The sequence below is a fragment of the Dendrobates tinctorius genome, unplaced genomic scaffold (assembly GCF_039654945.1).
Source record: "Dendrobates tinctorius isolate UK_male_01 unplaced genomic scaffold, ASM3965494v1 ptg000350l, whole genome shotgun sequence".
NCBI lineage: Eukaryota > Metazoa > Chordata > Amphibia > Anura > Dendrobatidae > Dendrobates > Dendrobates tinctorius.
This window is the reverse complement of record NW_027362016.1, coordinates 533,907-557,157: the sequence shown is the minus strand read 5'-3', so window position 1 is coordinate 557,157 and position 23,251 is coordinate 533,907. Positions and strand designations below refer to the sequence as shown.

At 45.4% G+C, this 23,251-nt stretch overlaps 1 protein-coding gene across 1 annotated transcript in view; it reads right to left on the bottom strand.

Moving 5' to 3' along the window:
• Window positions 1-233: 233 nt before the first annotated feature.
• LOC141075050 (nicotinamide N-methyltransferase-like) overlaps window positions 234-23,251 on the bottom strand; it is a 56,762-nt gene continuing 33,744 nt past the window's right edge. The window contains exons 2-3 of the mRNA XM_073562398.1: window positions 2,297-2,504; window positions 234-803 (exon numbers count right to left, since the gene is read on the bottom strand). Of these exons, the coding sequence (XP_073418499.1) occupies window positions 374-803; window positions 2,297-2,504 (638 nt within the window). The 3' untranslated portion in view covers window positions 234-373. The remainder of the gene's footprint in view (window positions 804-2,296; window positions 2,505-23,251) is intronic.

Below are 23,251 nucleotides of genomic sequence, written 5' to 3'. Positions count from 1 at the left end.
ATGCAGGAAAGAAGTTTTGCTTCATTTTTCTTAGCTTCCTTCTGAGTACCCTGTCTTGGGTCCTCTTTACCACATCTAGTATCCTTGATTAGTTTGTCCTTCTGCTGCACAAAATGAGAAAACTAAAACCCCCATAAAAGAACCCATTAGCTTTATAGATGATGAAAATTTCCTATTTTGATTATCTCTATCAATTACAAGAGAAGACACCTCCTCTTAGGAAACCTCTGAAGAATATAAAAAGACATGGAATTTTTTAATTAGAAATCTGATTTAATAGCCTTACACGAGACAAAGCTCTACAATAAACATTTTCACCTCATAACACATCTACTAATCTCTTCTTCATGGTATAATGAAGACTGATTATATCTCATTTTTTCTGTGCAACAAGGAAAATATTGGCATAGGTATCAGTGATATGGGCACATGATGCCTGATCAGGGATGTAATAAACCTCCAGATCCTTTATACTGTATCCAGCATCTGTGACAGCGTTTCTCACTGTCTGCTCATCCAATGGTAGACAGAAAAAAGTCTTCTCTCCCACCTTATAAAAAGAATCTCCAAGGACACCAATCAAGACCAAGTACCCACCAGGCTTCAAAAGAGTTGTGATATTTTTCAAAGAGCAGAAATATGCATCAATATCTCTGCAGGCTGTTTCCAAGCACAGTGCTGTGATCAGGCAGTCCGCAAGGGGAATCTCTGCGGGATCTAGTGGATTACTCTTTGTTACATCACACTTCAAGACTTTATGGATTCTGGATCGTAATTTGTTCTCTTTTTCCTCCCAATTATCTCTATATTAAAAAAGAGTTACAAAAAAAATTGAAGATCACAGCAAAACCAGATAAATCATTAATGTTAGAACTCTATCTACCCTGTTGAGCCAAAGATACTTAATATAGGTGTCTTTCAAAGATAACCTGTCACCAAGGTTTTCCCATATAAAGTAGGATCAGCACCTGTAAGCTAGATTGCTTTATATAAGTCCCCAATGCACACTGCATAACACAAAAACAGAGCTTTTATTATACTCAACTACAGGACAGTCCGTCCCGATAGGCATCTCTGGTCTTGAGGTGCCTCCTCTCTTTTGCCATCCTCCTTCTTGATTCTTGTAGGTGATGTATCTTACATCATCTACACTATGTTCTCCAACACACTGCTGCATAAGTGAGAAGAAGAGAGAAGAATACATATGCTTGAGCACAATGGAAGACACTGTGTGGATGACATGGGAAGCCAAATCAAGACCAGCGGCGCCCATCAGACTGGACCAAGCAGTTGGTGAGTATAATGAAAGGTATATTTTTTGTTATGCAGAGCACATTGTGAACTAGATAGCCTTACTTCTTATGGGACAAACTTGGTGATCGTTTGCCTTTAATTAAAATATCTCATTAATTGGAACAATTAGCTATATAAAGGGCTTCTTCACTTTCAGAGATGTCCAGAAGTTCTCTAGGTATTTATATCAGACCATTGGTACTTTTCTATGTTGGAAGGTCTTCAACATAAGGGTGTACATGCAATAAATGCAACCACAAATACAGCTACTGAGGCCATTAAATGGGTTGTCCACTACTAGGACAACCCCTTCTTGATCTAAATGTTTGGCCTCAATTAAATAAAAAAAGCTAATACCAACCTCGGGTACCGGCTCTGTTCCAGAGGTCTTGGCATTCGCAGTCCCAATGCTCTTGTGCAGTTGTTATGTCACGTGACCTGGGCACCCTGTCATCACTGTCTCCACCATCGCACGCTTTTAACATGAAGAGAAAGTTAGAGATCAGCTGCAGCCCTTGCTTCATCTTTGTGTTCAAAGCGTCCGAAGGTGGGGACAATGATGCCAGCATTGATTTAATGCTGGGATCACGTGTCACAACAACCACATGAGAGCCCCAGGACCACGAGTGCCGACACAGTTGGAAAGGTGACAGTACCGGAGGTGAGTATAGGATTTTTTTAATTTATTGGCCAACATTTAGATCAAGAGGGCGTTGTCCTAGTAGAGAACAACGACTTTAAAGATTTAGGACTAAATTAGGTTGCCCCATTCTTTTTCTCAGTGGGTCATATGAACCAAACTATGGCTACCACTCTGCATGGACATCTTCCATTCAAGCGGAGGCCACAAGAACATGTTCAGTGATGCATTTGTGGGCCAGAATCTCACTAATATGCATCTTTTGTATGAGTATACTGTTAGTTCTTTTGTGGGAATTGTAAGAATCATGAAGTCGTAGATGATTATATAACAAATATGAAGTGTTGTAAATAAACAATCTACCTTTTGCCTTCCAGGTCACAAACAATCTTCACAATCTCTGACCAATCAAAGGTTCCTTGTTCTCTTTTCAACCATCTCTCCAGTTCATGGCGATTACTATCTGTATAGTCAGTTGCAATAATATGTGGAAAAGATTCACAAGCAGAGAGAAGATGGTATATCGATGGTCCAGTTCCGATATCAACCAAAAAATCTCCTCTGATACCTCCTAAAAAAGAGAAGAGTATTATAATGGATAATGGACATTGCATATGTCATAAGTACCAATTAATGAATTGTATGATCTCTGTTAGTGTGTTTTTCTGTTTGGGAGTAAGAAGTTCTGTTTGATTACTCCTTGGTGCATGCTGATAACAAGCATGAATAACTTGAGATGGATAGTCCCTTGTTAAAAATCTCCTTTTCAGATTATTCGCCTGTAATTGAAAGTCTCTTATGGAAGAACAATTTCTTTTTAGCCTCAAAAATTGTCTCTTAGGGATACCTTTTTTGAGGCTTGTGTGGTGATGACTTTCCCACCTTAAGAGGCTGTTAAGGTACCTTCCGCTTCCTTAGATGTCAAAAGATGCAATCTTGTCCCTACCCACCTCACAACTGAATATAAGGCTGAGGTTGTTGACATTCAGATGTGCCACAAATTGTTCAAAATAATTACTATCCTCCAACCACAGGCCAATAATGTCATCAATGTACCATCTCCAAAACTATGTGGGGACACCATGTGACATCCTCGTCCTGGAACACCACTGTGTCCTCCCACCAGCCCAGGAGCAAGTTAGCATTTATGGGGCATATGGACTCCCCATCGCTGTGCCCCTGAGCTGATTGTAGAGCCTGCTGTCAAACAAAGTAATTATGACCAAGAACAAAATTCAGCAAATTTACTGGTGTATGATGTATTTTCAAAATATTTTTTTATTAGGCATTTTAACAGATTTTACAAAACATGCAAGAAAAATAGGGTGATTTAGTCTGTATTTTTTTAGATTGAATATATGGTTGAGAAGAAGATTTTTAAGGGGGCATGAAGTGCTATGGTCTCTTTCTAGTGCCATCCAAGATGGTTTGACATCCTCATTTATCCAGTATTGGCTTTGTTTGATTAGAATGGCGTGGTAATAACCTAGGATGTTTGGGATCCCCATTCCTCCATTGTATTTATGTTTATAGAGAATTGTTCTGTCTACTCTAGCTCTTTTCTCTCCCCAAACAAAGGAGAAGATTTTTTGTTGCAGCTATTAAAGAATGTTATTGGAAAGGTAAGAGGGAGAGCCCTAAAAATGTATAATAGTTTCGGGAGAATCACCGTTTTTATTGCTAGCACTCTCCAGGGTTGGAGGTCTTTTGTGATAGTGGCCAGAAATGTCACGCAATTTGCATTAACTGTGTTGCGTACTGTTTTTTTAAACACAATACCTAGGTGTGATATTTGTTCCTCTTCCCAACCAAACTCTGATTTATTTTTAATAGAGTTTATTGTGGTGTTTGAAAGGTAGAATTGCAAGATTTTCGATTTACTATTATTAATTTTAAAGTTTGATATTTGTGACAATTCCTCTATTATCTCGAGCAATGTTGCAATGGATTGTATCGGATTTGTGAGTGATAGCAACATATCGTCTGCAAATAGACTTATTTTGAATTGTTTAGACGGGGTGTTGATCCCCGTGATTTTTTCATTTATGCGAATTGCTTCGGCTAATGCCAAGGCGAACAGCAGTGGCGAGAGGGGGCACCCCTGTCTTGTCCCATTATGTATATAGAATGATTTGGATAAGGTGTTATTTGTGTAGATTTTGGCACTTGGCAGGGAGTATAAAGTGAAAACCGTTTCTATCCATTTGTTATTGAAACCAAAATTTAGAAGAACAGTTTTTAGGTAAGACCAGTTGACCCTGTCAAAAGCCTTTTCGGCGTCTAATGTTAGGAGTATTGAGGGGGTTCGGGTAGAGTTAATACTATTAATAATGTTGATAAGCCTCCTAGTGCTGTCAGATGTTTGTCTGCCTTCAATGAAGCCTGATTGGTCATCGTTGATTAGTTTTGGTAGGATTCCTTTTAATCTTGTGGCTAGTATTTGGAAAAGATTTTTATATCTGAATTTATCAGGGAAATTGGGCGAAAGTTTTTCACTTCTTCTAGATTATTTGGTGTCTTGGGAATCACAATGAGAGTTGCTTCCAACATCTCCCCAGGGAAAGTCCCACCCCCCGAAACATGGTTAAACATTTTTGCCATATAAGGGATAAGAATATCTGCAAAATTTTTGAAGTATTCGTTTGTTAGACCGTCTGGGTCAGGCGATTTTTGTAACTTTAGTGAGTTTACCGTTTCTATAATTTCTGAGATTGGTATAGGTGAGTTAAGTTGTGAAAGGTCTGGTGGGCTGATTTTAGGAAGTTGTAGTTTCTTAATGAACTCATTTATTTTTTGGGGATCTGGCTGAGGAATTGCGTTCTCTCCGTTTAAGTTATATAGTTTTCTATAGTAAGATGCGAATTCCTCTACAATATCAGTCAGGTGTTGTTTTGTATCTCCGGCTGCGTTTTTAATTTTGTATATTCTACTACGGACTCTCTCATTCTTCAGTTTGGACATCATGAAACTCGTTGGCTTGTTCGTTTCAGAGTATACTTTAAACTTCGATACTTTAAAGATTTTATCAAAGTCATCAAGGATAGCCCTATTTAATTCTTGTCTCAAATTGAGGATTTCCCTGTAAATTTGCTGTGATTTTATGTTAGTTTTAGAGAGATCATTTTCCTTTGAATTTATTTGTTTTTGTATAGTTTTAATTTTTTCTCTTTTTTTCGAATTGTGTCTTGCTGCAATTTGGATCAATTTCCCTCTTAGTACCGCCTTATGTGCACACCACACTGTGAGTGGGTTCACCTCCTCTGTGTCGTTTTCTTTAAAATATTGTTTTAATGTCGTGGCAATTTCGTTTCTATATTCTGGAATGTTCAGTAGGAAATTATTGCACCTCCATAATGTGTAATTTTTTAAAAAAGGGCCAATCCACATTTCTGATACGATGGGTACTGGTGTATGATGTAAGGTGGGTCCACCTAGTGCTGAAATAATATTCCACAGCCTAAATCCCTTTCACATGTGGAATGCTGCCGTACAATGACTCATCAATTGATGCGAGAATTGTCCTAAATTCAAGATGAATATCCTGTATTTTGGAGAGATGTTGTGTCCATGATATAAGAGGGTATAACTATCACAAATAACTCTTACCAACTCTGTGTACAAAAGGGTGCATTGCTTAATGAATTAAACAACAGATAGCAGGATAGCGGGCAGCACATCAAAATGTAACCTAAATAGAGTTTTTAGGGATCAACCATATGCATATAAAAATTCAGATAAAAGACACGAGAAAAAAAGATATGCATAACAACAGGGATCAACCTAAACAAAGAATCTTTATTACATAAATAGATACACAAAAAGGGGTATACAAAAAAGACATTGATTTAAAAACATTTAAAAGACCAAAAGGTCCAAAGGACACAAAAGAAAAGAAAGAACAGGCTAATGTCCTCCCAGGGAAGGAAAATGATGTTAACTCCTCATACACCTTAATAGCCAATATAATGCAATGGACAATATAATTAAGGTTAACAATAAGGGTAGCAAATAAAATCTCTTCTCATGCACCTTAAAGTATAATGCAATGGGTGAAATAGTCGATAAATATAATGAGAGTAGCAGAGAAAACCACTCCCAAGGACCAACTGCAATGTTATTCAAAAAGGTGATAATCTAACTGCCAGACTAACTCCACAGAATAATGGAGATAGTTCTGGGTGTGCTGCCAGCTAACGCCTCTTTCACACTTCAGTCTTTTGACGTTAGTCAAAATCTGCCCTTTTTTAAAAAAACGGATTCGTCGTTTTTTTTAACGGAATCCGTTTTTTCTCATAGAATTGCACTAGTGATGGATAGCCATCCGTTTCATCCTTCATTTGACTGATCTGTCAGAATTTCAGCGTCCGTCAATGGACATAGTAACGTTTTTGTCTGCGTTGAAAAGAGGGACGTTGACGGATCCGACACCGTCCGTCGTCTGCTAGAATGGATGCCTATGGGCGGCAAATCCGTCAACGTCCGTCACATGATGGAAATCAGTGACGGAATCATTTTTTTAAACTGAGCATGCCCGGAATAATTTCCATTCATTTAATTTAACCCCAAAAGCCGTTCTGGCACAGAAAATCTCTCAATCTCTCTCTCTCCACAATTCTGTTCCTTTAAATTTCATACACTGGATCCGTTTTTCTCACACTTTGAAGGATTGTGACTGATGCAAAAAGACTGAAGTGTGAAAGAGGCCTTAATTGTTGTCACGATCCCACCTGGTACCACCAATATGTCACGGGCCGGGGGATGTGACCTTTGGCCACACACGGCTATCACAGGCACAGGGGGGCTTATCTTAGCTATCCCACCGCTGGCACCATGTGATAAAAAAACAGCAAGCTAGTCTTGCCCTAAAAATTCACCGCAGAGGGGTTTTTTTAGTTATCCCACCACTGCCACAATAGGTTACAAGCTGTAGGGATTTATGTATATCCCACTTTTCAGTTTCACTTTGGAACTCGGAGCTCTCTGGCGCCCCCTTACTGTCAGGTCAATCAGGGAACTACACCTGGGATAATTGGTCACCGGATGGGCCGCTCACTGTGGACTGGCTGTTAGGCACGCTGCAGCAAGGGAATTATAAATGCTCTGGCCGAAGCAACACAAAAGCTTATAAAACCCCTTCCGTTGCTGCCAGCTTCACCCACCCAACCGGGACCACACTTCGCTGCCACCAGCTAACGATTCTCTTAATCAATACTTTAATTAAGAGGGTCTGTAGCAAACCCCAATATAGTAGCGTAATTACTTCAGGCATGCATGACTTCGTCACAGAGCAAAGAGACTGAGCTAATAAAGTTTATAGTTTATTCCCAAAAGATGAGCAGTGTTTACAGAAGATAAAAAGGTTTTACGAAATGAGACAATAATGGTATGTACAATGCAGCTAAAAATAAAAGGGGTTTAAAAGGCAGAAATTAAAACTTACATATAGCTTAGATCATTTCAGGCAGAACCATGCTGGGGTGGAGCCAGACATCGTAGTTCATGGATGAGGTCTTGTAGCACAAAGCTCCCAAGCAGCAACTGCCTAGGGGGGCTCAGTTGCAGACTTATAAGTCTGGGCTTGTGACATCACCAAAGGGGCTGTCTGGTGACATCCTCCCCCTTTCATAAAGTACAGATTAGGGTTCTGAACACTTATAACCATCATATCTGGGCTTGCGAATCTAGCAGAATATCGGCAGAACCATCATTCATCTTACATTGAAATTAGCTTTGTAATGACATCAAACACTAGCTGTTTACTCCGCTCAGTTCAGGAGAACTCGATTTCTCTGGTTCTGTTGATGCCAGGATTTAGTAAGAACCACTGTAGGGAAGACCAATCGGAGCACGTCCTCATATGTCAGTTCCATATTTCTGTCACAGACGGGGTCCGGGATATGGTCTCTTTAATATTTCCCACACTTATATACGACCACATGTGCTCAGACAAAGAAAAGTCTTTCTGCTAGCTAATTAACATTCCTTGCAGTGAGGAGGGGAGGGGGAGACAGGAAAGAGCTGGTGTAGTATTACAGAGAGCATGTGTGAAGCTGCAGCCAGGCACAGGGCTGCAATGTGTGACAAGGGGGGAAGAAGGGGCGTCAAGCCCTCACACTGACATAGCATAGTTCAGTGTGTAAATAGAAGATTGTGCAATGTAATAATCCAGGGAATCTTACGTCATATTCTACATTACCATTACAATTGTGAAGACACAAATAAATGTAACAGCCAATACAAGTCCAAGGGAGAGGCATCAGCCTCATCAAGTGGCAGTAAAAGGATAGAAAGCCACCACTTGTTAACAAATATATCTGTTGTCCATCAAAGGAAAAAAGAGCCAAGCAATACAGCCCTAAGATGTCCAAGTGGTCATAATAAGAATAATACAAGTATAGTGCTATAGTGCAGTCCGAGGGGAGTTCATGCCCCATGCGTATTGACACTACATAGGTGTCTTCATCAGGGGTGATATGCAAATAGAAGTCAAACACAACCCTTTATATAACCACAAAATAAGAAGATAGTTCCCAGCTGTGAGTCTGGAGCGGCATTTCACATTTTCATCGCACCGATACAATTCACTAGTTCTGACATCCCTCACATGCAAACTACGCAAGCGCACACACATCAAAGGAAAGTGTCCTAGTGCGCAGGTCCTAACATCCGTCACATACAATCTGCACAGGCGCACATATAGTCAGGGAGATCTTAGGACACAGGTCCCTCCGTGTCCATGGTAACTCCGAACGCTTATGCTGAAGTGTGCAGGCGCCAACACAAAATACTACCTATACCAATGTAAAATACAGTGCGCACGTGCAAGGGTGTTCATAGGGATCTTGGACATGGATAAGGACAAAGTGCTCTGGCTATGCTGCGCTGCAGCATAGATTCAAACAGGGGAAAGTGTCCCAATGCGCAGGCCCCCACATCTGCCACATGCAACCTGCGCAGGTGCGCACACAGCCAAGGAAATCCCAGGACACAGACCCCCCCGCGTCCATGGTAACTCCAGATGCTTTTGCTGAGGTATGCAGGTGCCAACACAAAGTACCACATATACCAAGGTAGGATACAGTGTGCCCGCGCAAAGGTGTCCATGGTGATCTTGGACACTGATAAGGACAAAGTGCTCTAAAGGCGCATGCAATGCAACACAGAACCAAATATCCGAGCACGCACTAGCATCAAGCATATTAAATAAAGAACAACATCCTGCATGCGTGAATACTTGTTAACAAATGATGGTTTTCTATCCTTTTGCTGCCATTGATGAGGCTGGTGCCTCTCCCTTGGACTTGTATTGGCTGTTACATTTATTTGTGTCTTCACAATTAGCTGGCAACACACCCAGAAAAATTAGTAAAAGATAGGATAGAAAAATGAGGAGGGAGGGGGTAATCGCAGGTATATACAATTGTCTCAGAACTAATAAACACTGAGCAGCCGGCGCATGCTCAGTAACTAGAGGTGATGTCACCGCTCATTACTGAGTCTGGCTCTGCTCCATTCATTCCGAGTCATTTACAGTCGGGAGCGGCTGTGTTAGCAGCACTCCGACTGTAAATGTATTAACTCCCAAGATGGATTTACGCCATGGGACGTGACTGAGCGCCGGACAGGTAAAGTATATTGTTGGTTTATTATGTCCACCTTTTTTTCAGACGATCGATGACTTAGCAAAGGAATTACCAGTGTAATAAAGATTATAAAAATGTGTGTATTGTATTCTTTCATTAAAATGATTTATTCTTATTGTGTGAGTGTGTTTACTTAACTTTTTATTTACTGTATGATTAGTAATGGATCGGTGTCTTATTGACATCTCTCCATTACTAATCCGGGCTTAATGTAACCAAATAATAGAAATGTGCCATTAACCCCTTTATTACCCCACTTGCCACCACTACAGGGCAAGTGGGAAGAACAGGACAAAGCGCCTGTGTTCCCATAGACTGTTATGTGATATTTTGGCGCCTTCCGTGCGCAAGCGTGCGCATGCATTTTTTTACACCATTGGACGGACCCAAAAAAGCAACAGGTTGCGTCTGGCGCGCCTAGGCGCACACTACAAAAAACGCATGCACACGAAAATGCATACGAACACGTGAAAATGCTAGACTATGCACATGCCATGTTAAACATAGGGGCGCATGGTGCATGCACATGGATGCGCACAGTGCGCTGCGCTAAAAAACGCTAATGTGAAACTAGCCTCAGTGCTTCTAAGTTCTACCTTTATCTTCATTTTTATATAAACGCCTCTGCATATATTTTTATATATTTCCATATATTTCTATATATATTCCATACAGCATTCTATAATACTGTAGATAAGCCCCCAAGCCAACCTGCAAGTGAAGAAAAATAAGGTTTATTATACTAACCCAGAGGGGCGGTCCAGTCCGATGGGTGTCGCAGGTCCGGGTCCAGCGCCTCCCATCTTCTTGCGATGCCACCCTCCTGCTTGCTTCATAGCTCTCCGGCATTGCTTTCCTGTGCAGACGTACCTATCTGCCCTGTTGAGGGCAGAGCAAAGTACTGCAGTGCACAGGTGCTGGGTCTCTCTGACCTTTCCCGGAGCTTGCGCACTGCAGTACTTTGCTCTGCCATATTTTGCTCTGCTCTCAACGGGGCATAAAAGTATGCCTGCGCAGGAGCATGATGCCGGGGAGCTACTAAGCAAGCAAGAAGATGGGAGGCGCCAGACCCAGACCTGTGACACCCTTCGGACCAGACTGCCCCCCACAGGTGAGTATAATAAAACATTTTTCTTATCTTTCAGGTTGGATCAGGGACAGATATACAGCATTATAGAATGCTGTAGATAAGCCCTGAAAGGCTGTGGCTGCATTTTATTGTGGCCAAAACATGTGACAGGTTCCCTTTAACACAGTCCCTTAGTATATATTGTACTTATTATACGCAGCACAGCCCCTTGGTATATAGTGTACTCACTTATTATGTATAGCACCATCCCTCAGTATATAGTGTAGTCATTTTATGTATAGCACAGTCCCTTAGTATATAGTGTACTCACTTATTATGTATAGCACCATCCTTAGTTATATAGTTTCCTCTTTTATTACAGTATGTATAACACCTTCCCTTATTACATTCCATCCTCGCTTGTCAGAGGCATAGCTAGGGTTTTGCTTTGGGGGGGGGCGAAACTTCTGAGTGGACCCCTAACTAGGTAACTTTGATTACAACTCAATGACCCACCCTAATAGTGGATGTAGAAGATGACAGCGCTGTTACTGAAAATAATCCCATTATAAAGACCAATATGGATATTACATGGTCAGTGGTAAATACCAGTCCTACAAAACATACAAGCGATTACTGCACTTACAGATAGTGCCTTGCCGCTGACGTTCTTTCTGATGGAATCGTTCACTTTTCACGTCTTTTCCATCTGGCCCAGACCGACAAGACAACTTCTCCAGCCACGACTCTGCTACAGAGAATACAACAAAGACATGTTTCACTTCTCACATTCCAGCCCCATCACCATCTATCCCCGACCTACACAAACTCCTCATCCTGCTGCTACCCTAATACTGAGCCACTGCTGCCATATGTGTCCCTATTACTGCACCTGATACACCAATACTGAGCTGCTGCTGCCGTATGTTTCCCTATTACTGCACCTGATACCCCAATACTGAGCCTCTGCTGCCATATTTGTCCCTATTACTGCACCTGATACCCCAATGCTGAGCTGCTGCTGCCGTATGTGTCCCTAATACTGCACCTGATACCCCAATGCTGAGCCCCTGCTGCCGTATGTGCCCCTATTACTGCACCTGATACCCCAGTGCTGAGCCGCTGCTGCCGTATGTGTCCCTATTACTGCACCTGATACCCCAATACTGAGCTGCTGCTGCCGTATGTTTCCCTATTACTGCACCTGATACCCCAATACTGAGCCTCTGCTGCCGTATTTGTCCCTATTACTGCACCTGATACCCCAATGCTGAGCCGCTGCTGCCATATGTGTCCCTATTACTGCACTTGATACCCCAATGCTGAGCCTCTGCTGCCATATGTGTCCCTTTTACTGCACCTGATACCCCAATGCTGAGCCGCTGCTGCCATATGTGTCCCTATTACTGCACCTGATACCCCAATACTGAGCTGCTGCTGCCGTATGTTTCCCTATTACTGCACCTGATACCCCAATACTGAGCCTCTGCTGCCGTATTTGTCCCTATTACTGCACGTGATACCCCAATGCTGAGCCGCTGCTGCCATATGTGTCCCTATTACTGCACTTGATACCCCAATGCTGAGCCTCTGCTGCCGCATGTGTCCCTTTTACTGAACCTGAAACCCCAATGCTGAGCCGCTGCTGCCATATGTGTCCCTATTACTGCACCTGATACCCCAATGCTGAGCCGCTGCTGCCACATGTGTCCCTATTACTGCACTTGATACCCCAATGCTGAGCCTCTGCTGCCGTATGTGTCCCTTTTACTGCACCTCATACCCCAATGCTGAGCTGCTGCTGCCATGTGTCCCTATTACTGCACCTGATACCCCAATGCAGAGTCGCTGCTGCCATATGTGTCCCTATTACTGCACCTGATACCCCAATGCTGAGCCGCTGCTGCCATGTATCCCTATTACTGCACCTGATACCCCAATACTGAGCCGCTGCAGCTGTATGCGTCCCTATTAGAGTTGAGCGAAACGGGTCGAAAAAATTCAAAAGTCACCGACTTTTGGCAAAGTCAGGTTTCATGAAACGAAACCCGACCCTAGGATGAGGTCGGCCACGAGGTCGGCGACTTACGCGCCAAAGTCGCGTTTCAAAAGTTTGTTTTGCGCTCTTTTTCAGCCAATCAGGATCCATGGACACTGTGGGCAACGTGATGACATAGGCACGGGTCACCACCATCTTTCAGAAGGGCATGCAAGTGATTGGCTTGCTTTGGTGGGCGTCACAGGGGGTATAAAAGGGCGTGCACGCCGACCGCCATCTTACTTCTGCCGATCTTAGTATAGGGAGAGGTTGCTGCTGATTCTGTAGGGAGAGCGTTAGGCAGGGAAGAAGACAAAAAAACTGCTTCTGCTGCTAGCGATTTGGCCTGCACAACACACAAGTCACTGTGTGTGCAGTGCAAGGGGAGGCTATATTGTGGTGTATCAGTGGTGTTGGTTGTTGGGCTGCCTTTTAAGGCTTCCTGACACGCTGGCATTGCTGTTTACCCACTGCTCCGCAAACTGCTTTTTTAAAAGCAATCCAATCTCCCTTATCCTCTCGTCACTTTGGTCACAGGCAGCTGTGCCATCGAGCGTGTCACATAGCGCTCAGATATCAGTGGGCCTCACACCATCCACAAGTGTCCAGTGTCCAAAAGTGTACGCAGAGATTCAAAATCTCCATTATCCTCTCGTCACTTTGGTCACAGGCAGCTGTGTCATCGAGCGTGTCACATAGCGCTCAGATATCAGTGGGCCTCACACCATCCACAAGTGTCAGTGTCCAAAAGTGTACGCAGAGATTCAAAATCTCCATTATCCTCTCGTCACTTTGGTCACAGGCAGCTGTGCCATCGAGCGTGTCACATAGCGCTCAGATATCAGTGGGCCTCACACCATCCACAAGTGTCCAGTGTCCAAAAGTGTACGCAGAGATTCAAAATCTCCATTATCCTCTCGTCACTTTGGTCACAGGCAGCTGTGTCATCGAGCGTGTCACATAGCGCTCAGATATCAGTGGGCCTCACACCATCCACAAGTGTCAGTGTCCAAAAGTGTACGCAGAGATTCAAAATCTCCATTATCCTCTCGTCACTTTGGTCACAGGCAGCTGTGCCATCGAGCGTGTCACATAGCGCTCAGATATCAGTGGGCCTCACACCATCCACAAGTGTCCAGTGTCCAAAAGTGTACGCAGAGATTCAAAATCTCCATTATCCTCTCGTCACTTTGGTCACAGGCAGCTGTGCCATCGAGCGTGTCACATAGCGCTCAGATATCAGTGGGCCTCACACAATCCACAAGTGTCCAGTGTCCAAAAGTGTACGCAGAGATTCAAAATCTCCATTTTCCTCTCGTCACTTTGGTCACAGGCAGCTGTGCCATCGAGCGTGTCACATAGCGCTCAGATATCAGTGGGCCTCACACCATCCACAAGTGTCCAGTGTCCAAAAGTGTACGCAGAGATTCAAAATCTCCATTATCCTCTCGTCACTTTGGTCACAGGCAGCTGTGCCATCGAGCGTGTCAGATAGCGCTCAGATATCAGTGGGCCTCACACCATCCACAAGTGTCCAGTGTCCAAAAGTGTACGCAGAGATTCAAAATCTCCATTATCCTCTCGTCACTTTGGTCACAGGCAGCTGTGCCATCGAGCGTGTCACATAGCGCTCAGATATCAGTGGGCCTCACACCATCCACGTGTCCAGTGTCCAAAAGTGTACGCAGAGATTCAAAATCTCCATTATCCTCTCGTCACTTTGGTCACAGGCAGCTGTGCCATCGAGCGTGTCACATAGCGCTCAGATATCAGTGGGCCTCACACCATCCACAAGTGTCCAGTGTCCAAAAGTGTACGCAGAGATTCAAAATCTCCATTATCCTCTCGTCACTTTGGTCACAGGCAGCTGTGCCATCGAGCGTGTCACATAGCGCTCAGATATCAGTGGGCCTCACACCATCCACAAGTGTCCAGTGTCCAAAAGTGTACGCAGAGATTCAAAATCTCCATTATCCTCTCGTCACTTTGGTCACAGGCAGCTGTGCCATCGAGCGTGTCACATAGCGCTCAGATATCAGTGGGCCTCACACCATCCACAAGTGTCCAGTGTCCAAAAGTGTACGCAGAGATTCAAAATCTCCATTATCCTCTCGTCACTTTGGTCACAGGCAGCTGTGCCATCGAGCGTGTCACATAGCGCTCAGATATCAGTGGGCCTCACACAATCCACAAGTGTCCAGTGTCCAAAAGTGTACGCAGAGTTTCAAAATCTCCATTATCCTCTCGTCACTTTGGTCACAGGCAGCTGTGCCATCGAGCGTGTCACATAGCACTCAGATATCAGTGGGCCTCACACAATCCACAAGTGTCCAGTGTCCAAAAGTGTACGCAGAGATTCAAAATCTCCATTATCCTCTCGTCACTTTGGTCACAGGCAGCTGTGCCATCGAGCGTGTCACATAGCGCTCAGATATCAGTGGGCCTCACACCATCCACAAGTGTCCAGTGTCCAAAAGTGTACGCAGAGATTCAAAATCTCCATTATCCTCTCGTCACTTTGGTCACAGGCAGCTGTGCCATCGAGCGTGTCACATAGCGCTCAGATATCAGTGGGCCTCACACAATCCACAAGTGTCCAGTGTCCAAAAGTGTACGCAGAGATTCAAAATCTCCATTATCCTCTCGTCACTTTGGTCACAGGCAGCTGTGCCATCGAGCGTGTCACATAGCGCTCAGATATCAGTGGGCCTCACACAATCCACAAGTGTCCACTGTCCACAAGTGTGTGCAGAAATTCTAAAACTCCCCTGTCCTCTAGACACCTTGTACCTTGTTTTACATTACTATATAGTTTGTTGGATTTTGTCTACATTTCTACCAAAAATGAGGAAGGCTGGTGGAAGAGGCCGTGGAATTGGGCGGGGGTTGGCAGCTGGTAATGATGGTGTTGGTGGTGGATCTGATGGTAGTGGCAAGAGCAAAATAGGACCGAATGCAGGAGGTGCTGACCCTGCGTCATCGTCTGGCTACATAAGGCCTCGAACGCTTAGTTTTCTAGGAGTTGGCAAACCGCTTTTAAAGGCAGAGCATCAGGAAAAAGTTTTGTCTTACATTGCTGACTCAGCCTCCAGCTCTATCGCCTCCTCTTCTTCAGTTGTAAAAAGTAAAAGCACTGAGTCGTCATTGGAGGCTCATGTTCATGAACCACACCTTTCCTTGTGTCCTTCACCCCAACCAAGATTGAAGGATGACGCAGGCCATACTACTGATTACTCCATGGAGCTGTTTTCACATACCATGCCTGGATTATCAAGTGAAATGGTGAATTACCCAGGCCAAGATGAATCTGACATGGAGTGCACTGATGCACAGCCGCTGATGGATGATTCTGCTGGTACATTCACTCAGAGCACTACATTGTCCTCGCAGTGTACAGAGCCAGATTCTGACCCTGATGAGACTCAGGTGCCCCTTCCCGCACACTATACCACCATACACGGTGACACAGAGGAAGGTGCACATGACATAGAAGAGGAGGTGATGGATGACCCAGTTGTTGACCCAGATTGGCATCCATTGGGGGAAGAGGGTGCTGCTTCCAATAGCTCAGATGAGGAGCATCCACAGCAGACATCGACATCGCAACAGCTGTTATCCGGCAGGCCCGGAGCACTCCAAAGACAGGTTCCAAACATCAAAAGAGTTGCTGGACAGCTTGTCCAGAGGGTCAAAAGATCACAGCGTGCTAGGCCGCAAAATGTCTGCCAAAGTAGGAAGAGTGCAGTGTGGCACTTTTTTGAACAAAATCCTCATGATCAGGCCAAGGTTATCTGTAAGAAGTGCGCAAAGACCTTTAGCCGAGGGAAAAATCTGAAAAATTTGAATACCAGTTGCATGCTTAGACATTTAACCAGCATGCACTTGCAAGCGTGGACACAACACCAAACCTCAAGTGCCACATGTGCAACTGATCACAACGAAGGTAGTCAGAAACGCTACATTGTTTCCCCCACTGTAAGCCCACCGGTTAGCACAGCAGCAAATGTTGAGGTGTCGTTGCAAGGCCACAGCAGTCAGGGAATCCCACTGTTATATCAACGAAATACTGATTCTAGGCCATCAGAAAGAACACCAACTCCATCACCATCATCAACCCTCTCTCAGTCCACCCTGTCCACCGCTACTTCCACCATATGCAGCTCTCAAGTCCAGCTCACCCTCCCAGACACTATGAGTAGGTCAAGAAAGTACTCAGTCTCTCATCCGCGTACACTGGGTTTGAACGCCCACATTGCCAAACTAATCTCGTTTGAGATGATGCCCTTTCGGTTGGTGGAAAGCACAGCTTTCCGCGAACTCATGGCCTATGCAGTACCACACTATGACCTACCCAGTCGCCACTTCTTCTCTCGCAAAGCCATCCCAGCCCTCCACCATCATGTGAAAGACCGCATTGTCCATGCACTCAAGAAGTCAGTGAGCGGAAAGGTGCACCTCACAACTGATGCATGGTCCAGTCGGCATGGCCAGGGCCGTTAAGTGTCCATCACTGCGCACTGGGTTAATGTGGTGGATGCAGGGTCCACAGGGGACATCGGTGGTGGGACAGTGCTGCCTAGCCCACGGTATAGGAAACAGTTGGCTGTAGGCGTTCGACCCTCCTCCTCCTCCACCTCCTCCAGAAGCGAAAGCTCGTCCACAGAGCGCAGTCGTACGAGCACTCCATCTGCAGCTGCCACTGTTGCACACGATGTGTCCCCCTATCGAGCAGCTAGTAGAAAGCGTCAGCAGGCTGTGTTGCAGATGATGTGTTTGGGCGACAGACACACCGCCGAGGTGCTGGCCGAGTACTTGAAGCGACAAACTGAGTCATGGCTGGGCAGTGTACATCTTGAGGCAGGCAAGGTAGTTAGTGATAACGGCCGTAATTTTGTGGCAGCCATAGCCCTTTCAAAACTCAGCCACATACCTTGCTTGGCTCACACCTTGAACCTGGTGGTGCAGTGCTTCCTCAAAAATTATCCGGAGTTAACAGCCCTGCTCCAGAAGGTGCGAAGACTGTGCGCGCACATCCGCCGGTCGCCTGTACACTCCGTTCGTATGCAGAAGCTGCAGCGATTGCTCCACCTTCCCAACCACCGCCTCATTATCGACATTGCAACAAGGTGGAACTCCACCCTGCACATGGTGGAGTGGCTGTGCGAGCAGAGGCAGGCCATAATGCATTTGTGGGAGGATACACGGCCAGGCACTTTGAGAGCAGACATGGAGTTGACAGGCATGCAGTGGTCGAAGCTGAAAGACCTTTGTAAAGTCCTTCAGTGTTTTGAGGAATGCACACGGCTGGTAAGCGCAGACGATGCCATCCTAAGCATGAGCATCCCACTTATGCGTCTGCTCATGCAAACTTTGACGCACCTTAAGGAGCAGGCGTCTGTAGCCAATGTTGATGAGGAGGAAGAGGAGGACGGAATCCTTGATGACATTCAGCCATTGTCTGCTCAGGGACCTCTCCTGGACGAGGTGGAGGAAGAAGAGGAGGAGGAGGAGGAGGATGATGGGGATGATTACTTAGGGGAGGAGGATGCATCTCGTGGGGCAAGTGAAAATGTTGGCGTGGCAAGGTCTGGTACAGGGTTTGTGCGTGACTGGAGGGATGTGGATTTGCCAGAAAGTGCTCCTCCACCCAGCACTCGCAGTGCATCATTGACACCGGGAACATTGGCCCACATGTCAGATTATGCCTTGCGGATCCTAAAAAGGGACCCCCGCATCCCCAAAATGATGAACGATGACGACTACTGGTTGGCCAGCATCCTGGATCCACGCTATAAAGGCAAATTACAAAACATCATGCCACAGGAGAACCTTGACCTAATATTGGCTAATAAACAAGCAACTCTGGTAAATCGGTTGCTTGAGGCATTCCCAGCACACAGCAGCGGTGATGGTTCTCACAAGAGCCGTACGGGCCGGGGCAGCTTGGCAGAGGTGTTCGTGGTGCACACAGCAGAAGTGGCGTTGGAGACAGGGGTTTCATGACAATGTTGTGGACTGATTTTTCAAATACCGCTCACACAACTGGTAATACTGCATCGATGGAAAGTGACAGGAGACAGCAGTTGTCAACTATGGTTACAAACTACTTTTCCTCCCATATCGATGTTCTCCCACACAGGTCATTCCCCTTTGACTATTGGGCCACTAAACTGGACACCTGGCCTGAATTGGCCCAATATGCCTTACAGGAGCTCGCTTGCCCAGCTGCAAGTGTGCTATCGGAAAGAGTCTTCAGTGCAGCTGGATCATTCCTGACAGAAAAAAGGACCCGTCTGTCAACCCAAAATGTGGATGATCTAACCTTCATTAAAATGAACCACACATGGGTTTCCAAGGATTTTGTCCCACCTTCCCCTGATGACACATAGGGTGACAGAAAAATGGCTTGCTTTGGTCCACCTCTTCCTGGTACTTCACCTATTTCGCCTTTTGCATCAGCTGAATGTCCAACATCAACATATGCCACTTTCTAAAACTCCATAACTGTGCTGCCTCCCCCCCCATGGCCGGGGTCACCACCTACGGCACGACACCGTGCGAGTGCCGTTGCACTGGACAGGTGGGTAGGCCGACTCTTGGGCGCGGGCACTGGCACAGGGTCCCTCATAGTGCAATCAAGTGTCTCTGACGGTGGTGGTGCACACCCGACGTCAGACACACCGCTGTACTATGAGGGGCCCAGTGCCAGTACCGACGCCCACGAGTGGGCCCCCCTTGCTTGGCCAGGGCCCCAGCATTTGCAATCTTTACCTCTCCCTGCTCCTCCGCTGTGTAATCTGGGCCGTCAAATCCATACTGTGCCTGACACCGTCTGAGCCTGCCTTCTGAGACATATATTTTGAATGTGTACGCTATCCATACATGTTATCCAGGGATACGGTACCCTTTCTAACCTTTGTGCAATGACATGCAATCCATACTGGGCCTAACACCGTCTGAGCCTGCCTCATGCTGTATAGACATATATTTTGAATGTGTACGCTATCCATACATGTTATCCGGGGATACGGTACCCCTTCTAACCTTTGTGCAATGACGTGCAATCCATACTGGGCCTAACACCGTCTGAGCCTGCCTCATGCTGTATAGACATATATTTTGAATGTGTACGCTATCCATACATGTTATCCAGGGATACGGTACCCTTTCTAACCTTTGTGCAATGACGTGCAATCCATACTGGGCCTAACACCGTCTGAGCCTGCCTCATGCTGTATAGACATATATTTTGAATGTGTACGCTATCCATACATGTTATCCGGGGATACGGTACCCCTTCTAACCTTTGTGCAATGACGTGCAATCCATACTGGGCCTAACACCGTCTGAGCCTGCCTCATGCTGTATAGACATATATTTTGAATGTGTACGCTATCCATACATGTTATCCGGGGATACGGTACCCTTTCTAACCTTTGTGCAATGATGTGCAATCCATACTGGACCTAACACCGTCTGAGCCTGCCTCATGCTGTATAGACATTTATTTTGAATGTGTACGCTATCCATACATGTTATCCGGGGATACGGTACCCCTTCTAACCTTTGTGCAATGACGTGCAATCCATACTGGGCCTAACACCGTCTGAGCCTGCCTCATGCTGTATAGACATATATTTTGAATGTATACGCTATCCATACATGTTATCCGGGGATACGGTACCCTTTCTAACCTTTGTGCAATGACGTGCAATCCATACTGGGCCTAACACCGTCTGAGCCTGCCTCATGCTGTATAGACATATATTTTGAATGTGTACGCTATCCATACATGTTATCCGGGGATACGGTACCCTTTCTAACCTTTGTGCAATGACGTGCAATCCATACTGGGCCTAACACCGTCTGAGCCTGCCTCATGCTGTATAGACATATATTTTGAATGTGTACGCTATCCATACATGTTATCCGGGGATACGGTACCCTTTCTAACCTTTGTGCAATGACGTGCAATCCATACTGGGCCTAACACCGTCTGAGCCTGCCTCATGCTGTATAGACATATATTTTGAATGTGTACGCTATCCATACATGTTATCCAGGGATACGGTACCCTTTCTAACCTTTGTGCAATCACGTGCAATCCATACTGGGCGTGAGAACGACTGGCGAGCTGTTAAGCAAGCTACAGCACCTGTCCAGACAAGTACAGGGATTCCCTAGCGAGGAGACTTATTTGATTGTTTTCAATGTTGGGACAGCAATTTTTGGGGAGCACTATACTCTGGAGAATGATAGATGGGGCCCACCATACACTGGAACATTCCAAAGGTGGACATCAGACACTGGAGCAGCATTTACAGGGCCCATTATACACTAGAGCATTAGAAATGGGGCCCATTATGTTTGGAGCATTATTTGGGCCCATAAGACAGTGGAGCTTCATCCATGGGGACCAACATATACTGTAGCATTATGTGGAGCTCATCATATACTGTTTCAAACATTATATGGGACCAATGATTTTGTATGGAGAAATAGATGGGCCTCGTCATGAGATGTAAAAAGTGAGGTATTTTTCATTGTACTATACCGCTATTTCTCTGCCGTATCGGAGCATGATGAGTTGTGGTATGTGTTAAAGGGGCGCTCTTTCGCCCAGGGCACATGAAAACCTGCAGCCAGCCCTCCCCCCCCACAACTTTAGCTAAATAACCCCCATTTTTCAGTGCGTAACTTGTATTATGAAGTTAATTAAGGTTGACAAGCTTAAGTAAGAAGAATTGATGCTTTTGGCATTCAAATGGGCACTGTAGGTGTGTTTCCTGTCCTCCTCTCACTGCCAACTTTTATTCCCCATTGACTTACATTGGGTTTCGTGTTTCGGGACGACCCCGACTTTTCCCTATAATCGGACGATCTTGCTCGACCCGACTTTTGGAAAAGTCGGGTTTCACGAAATGAAACGCGACCCTAAAAAACCAAAAGTCGCTCAACTCTAGTCCCTATTACTGCACCTACTGTGTGGTTCTGTGTGACCTCGAAATTCTAAAGCATCCCTCTATAATATAGTAATGCCTGGTGCAATTGCCCTAGAAAACAGTGCCCACATATTGTTTCCTAGAATGTAATATTGCCCTCTGTGTGACCCGTTGACAGTCACTGTAACCTGAGTTCCCCTATAACAATAAGTGCCCACTTTACATTTATTAATGTTCTGAGTCCCCCCTGTACAGCTCCCCTATACACAGTAATATGCCCCCCTCACTGTATACATACTGACCCCTTAGTATTCCCCAATGATGACTCCTACACTGTATGATGGCCCCCTAGATAGCCTCCATATAGTATAATACACCAGATAGTCCTCAATATAGTATAATGCAGCCCCCATAGGCAGACTCTACAGTATAATGCAGCCCCCCCATGGGCAGACTCAATAGTATATTGCAGCCCACATAAGCAGTCTGTAATATAAGGCAGCACCCCCCCAACCCCCCTATAGGCAGCCTGAAATATAAGGCAGCACTCCCCCCATAGGCAGACTGTAGTATAAGGCACCCCTCCATCCCCTATAGGCAGACTGTAGTATAAGGCACCCCCCATCCCCTATAGGCAGACTGTAGTATAAGGCAGCACCCCCCATTTGCTCCATACACCTCTACACACACATGGCTCCGCTCCGTACACCCCGTACACACACGTTTCCGCTCCGCACACATTGTACACAAACAGCTCCGCTCAGAACACCTTGTACACAAACGGCTCCGCTCCGTACACCTTGTACACAAACAGCTCTGCTAACCCCATACATACGTGGCGCCACTCCTCCGTACACCTCATACATGCATATCTCCGCTTCGTACACCTTCTACACACACGGCTCCGGTCTGTACACCTCATACACACACAGCTCTGCTACATCCACCTGGCAGTAAACCCCTCCTGGACCCCAAACATAAACTTCACCTTATCCAGCACCAATGCATGACAACCAGCACAGCAGAGTCCTGCAGCCAGCCACTGCCTTCTCAGGGGCCCATAGCGGCCGGGTGGCAGAGTAGGGAGATCGATTCTCCCTGCTCTACCGCAGAATGTAACTGTAAGGGCGCGCTGTGCACGCCGATACAGTTACATTAGTGTAGCTCCGGTGGGCCCCCTCAGAGAGCAGGGCCCGGGGCGACTGCCCCCCTGGTAGCTACGTTACTGTCTCTTGTTATATATGGTGCCGTCCCTTATTATATAACTTCCTCTGCTGTTATGTACAGTGCTGTCTCTTACATAGTGTATTCTTGTTATTTTGTTTTTCACAGCTCCCTCTTTTATTACATAGTCCACTCTCTTGTTAGATGTAAAATGACTGCTGATGGAGGAGCCTCTGACCAGACTACCAGTCCATTATCTCCTCCATTAGAATAGAAGCTTTCCAGGTGTGACTTGAGCTCTGAAGATGGAGAATGCTTGAGCTCTGAGCTCTCTCTTTGCCACCTATTTGAAGCAACTTATCCAGCGACTAAGTTCTTCTATTATCAAGATTTTTTGAAGAATCATTCAGGAGGATACCCTGGACAACTGGCAAAAAATGTGGAAGCTTTGTTTTATCTGGA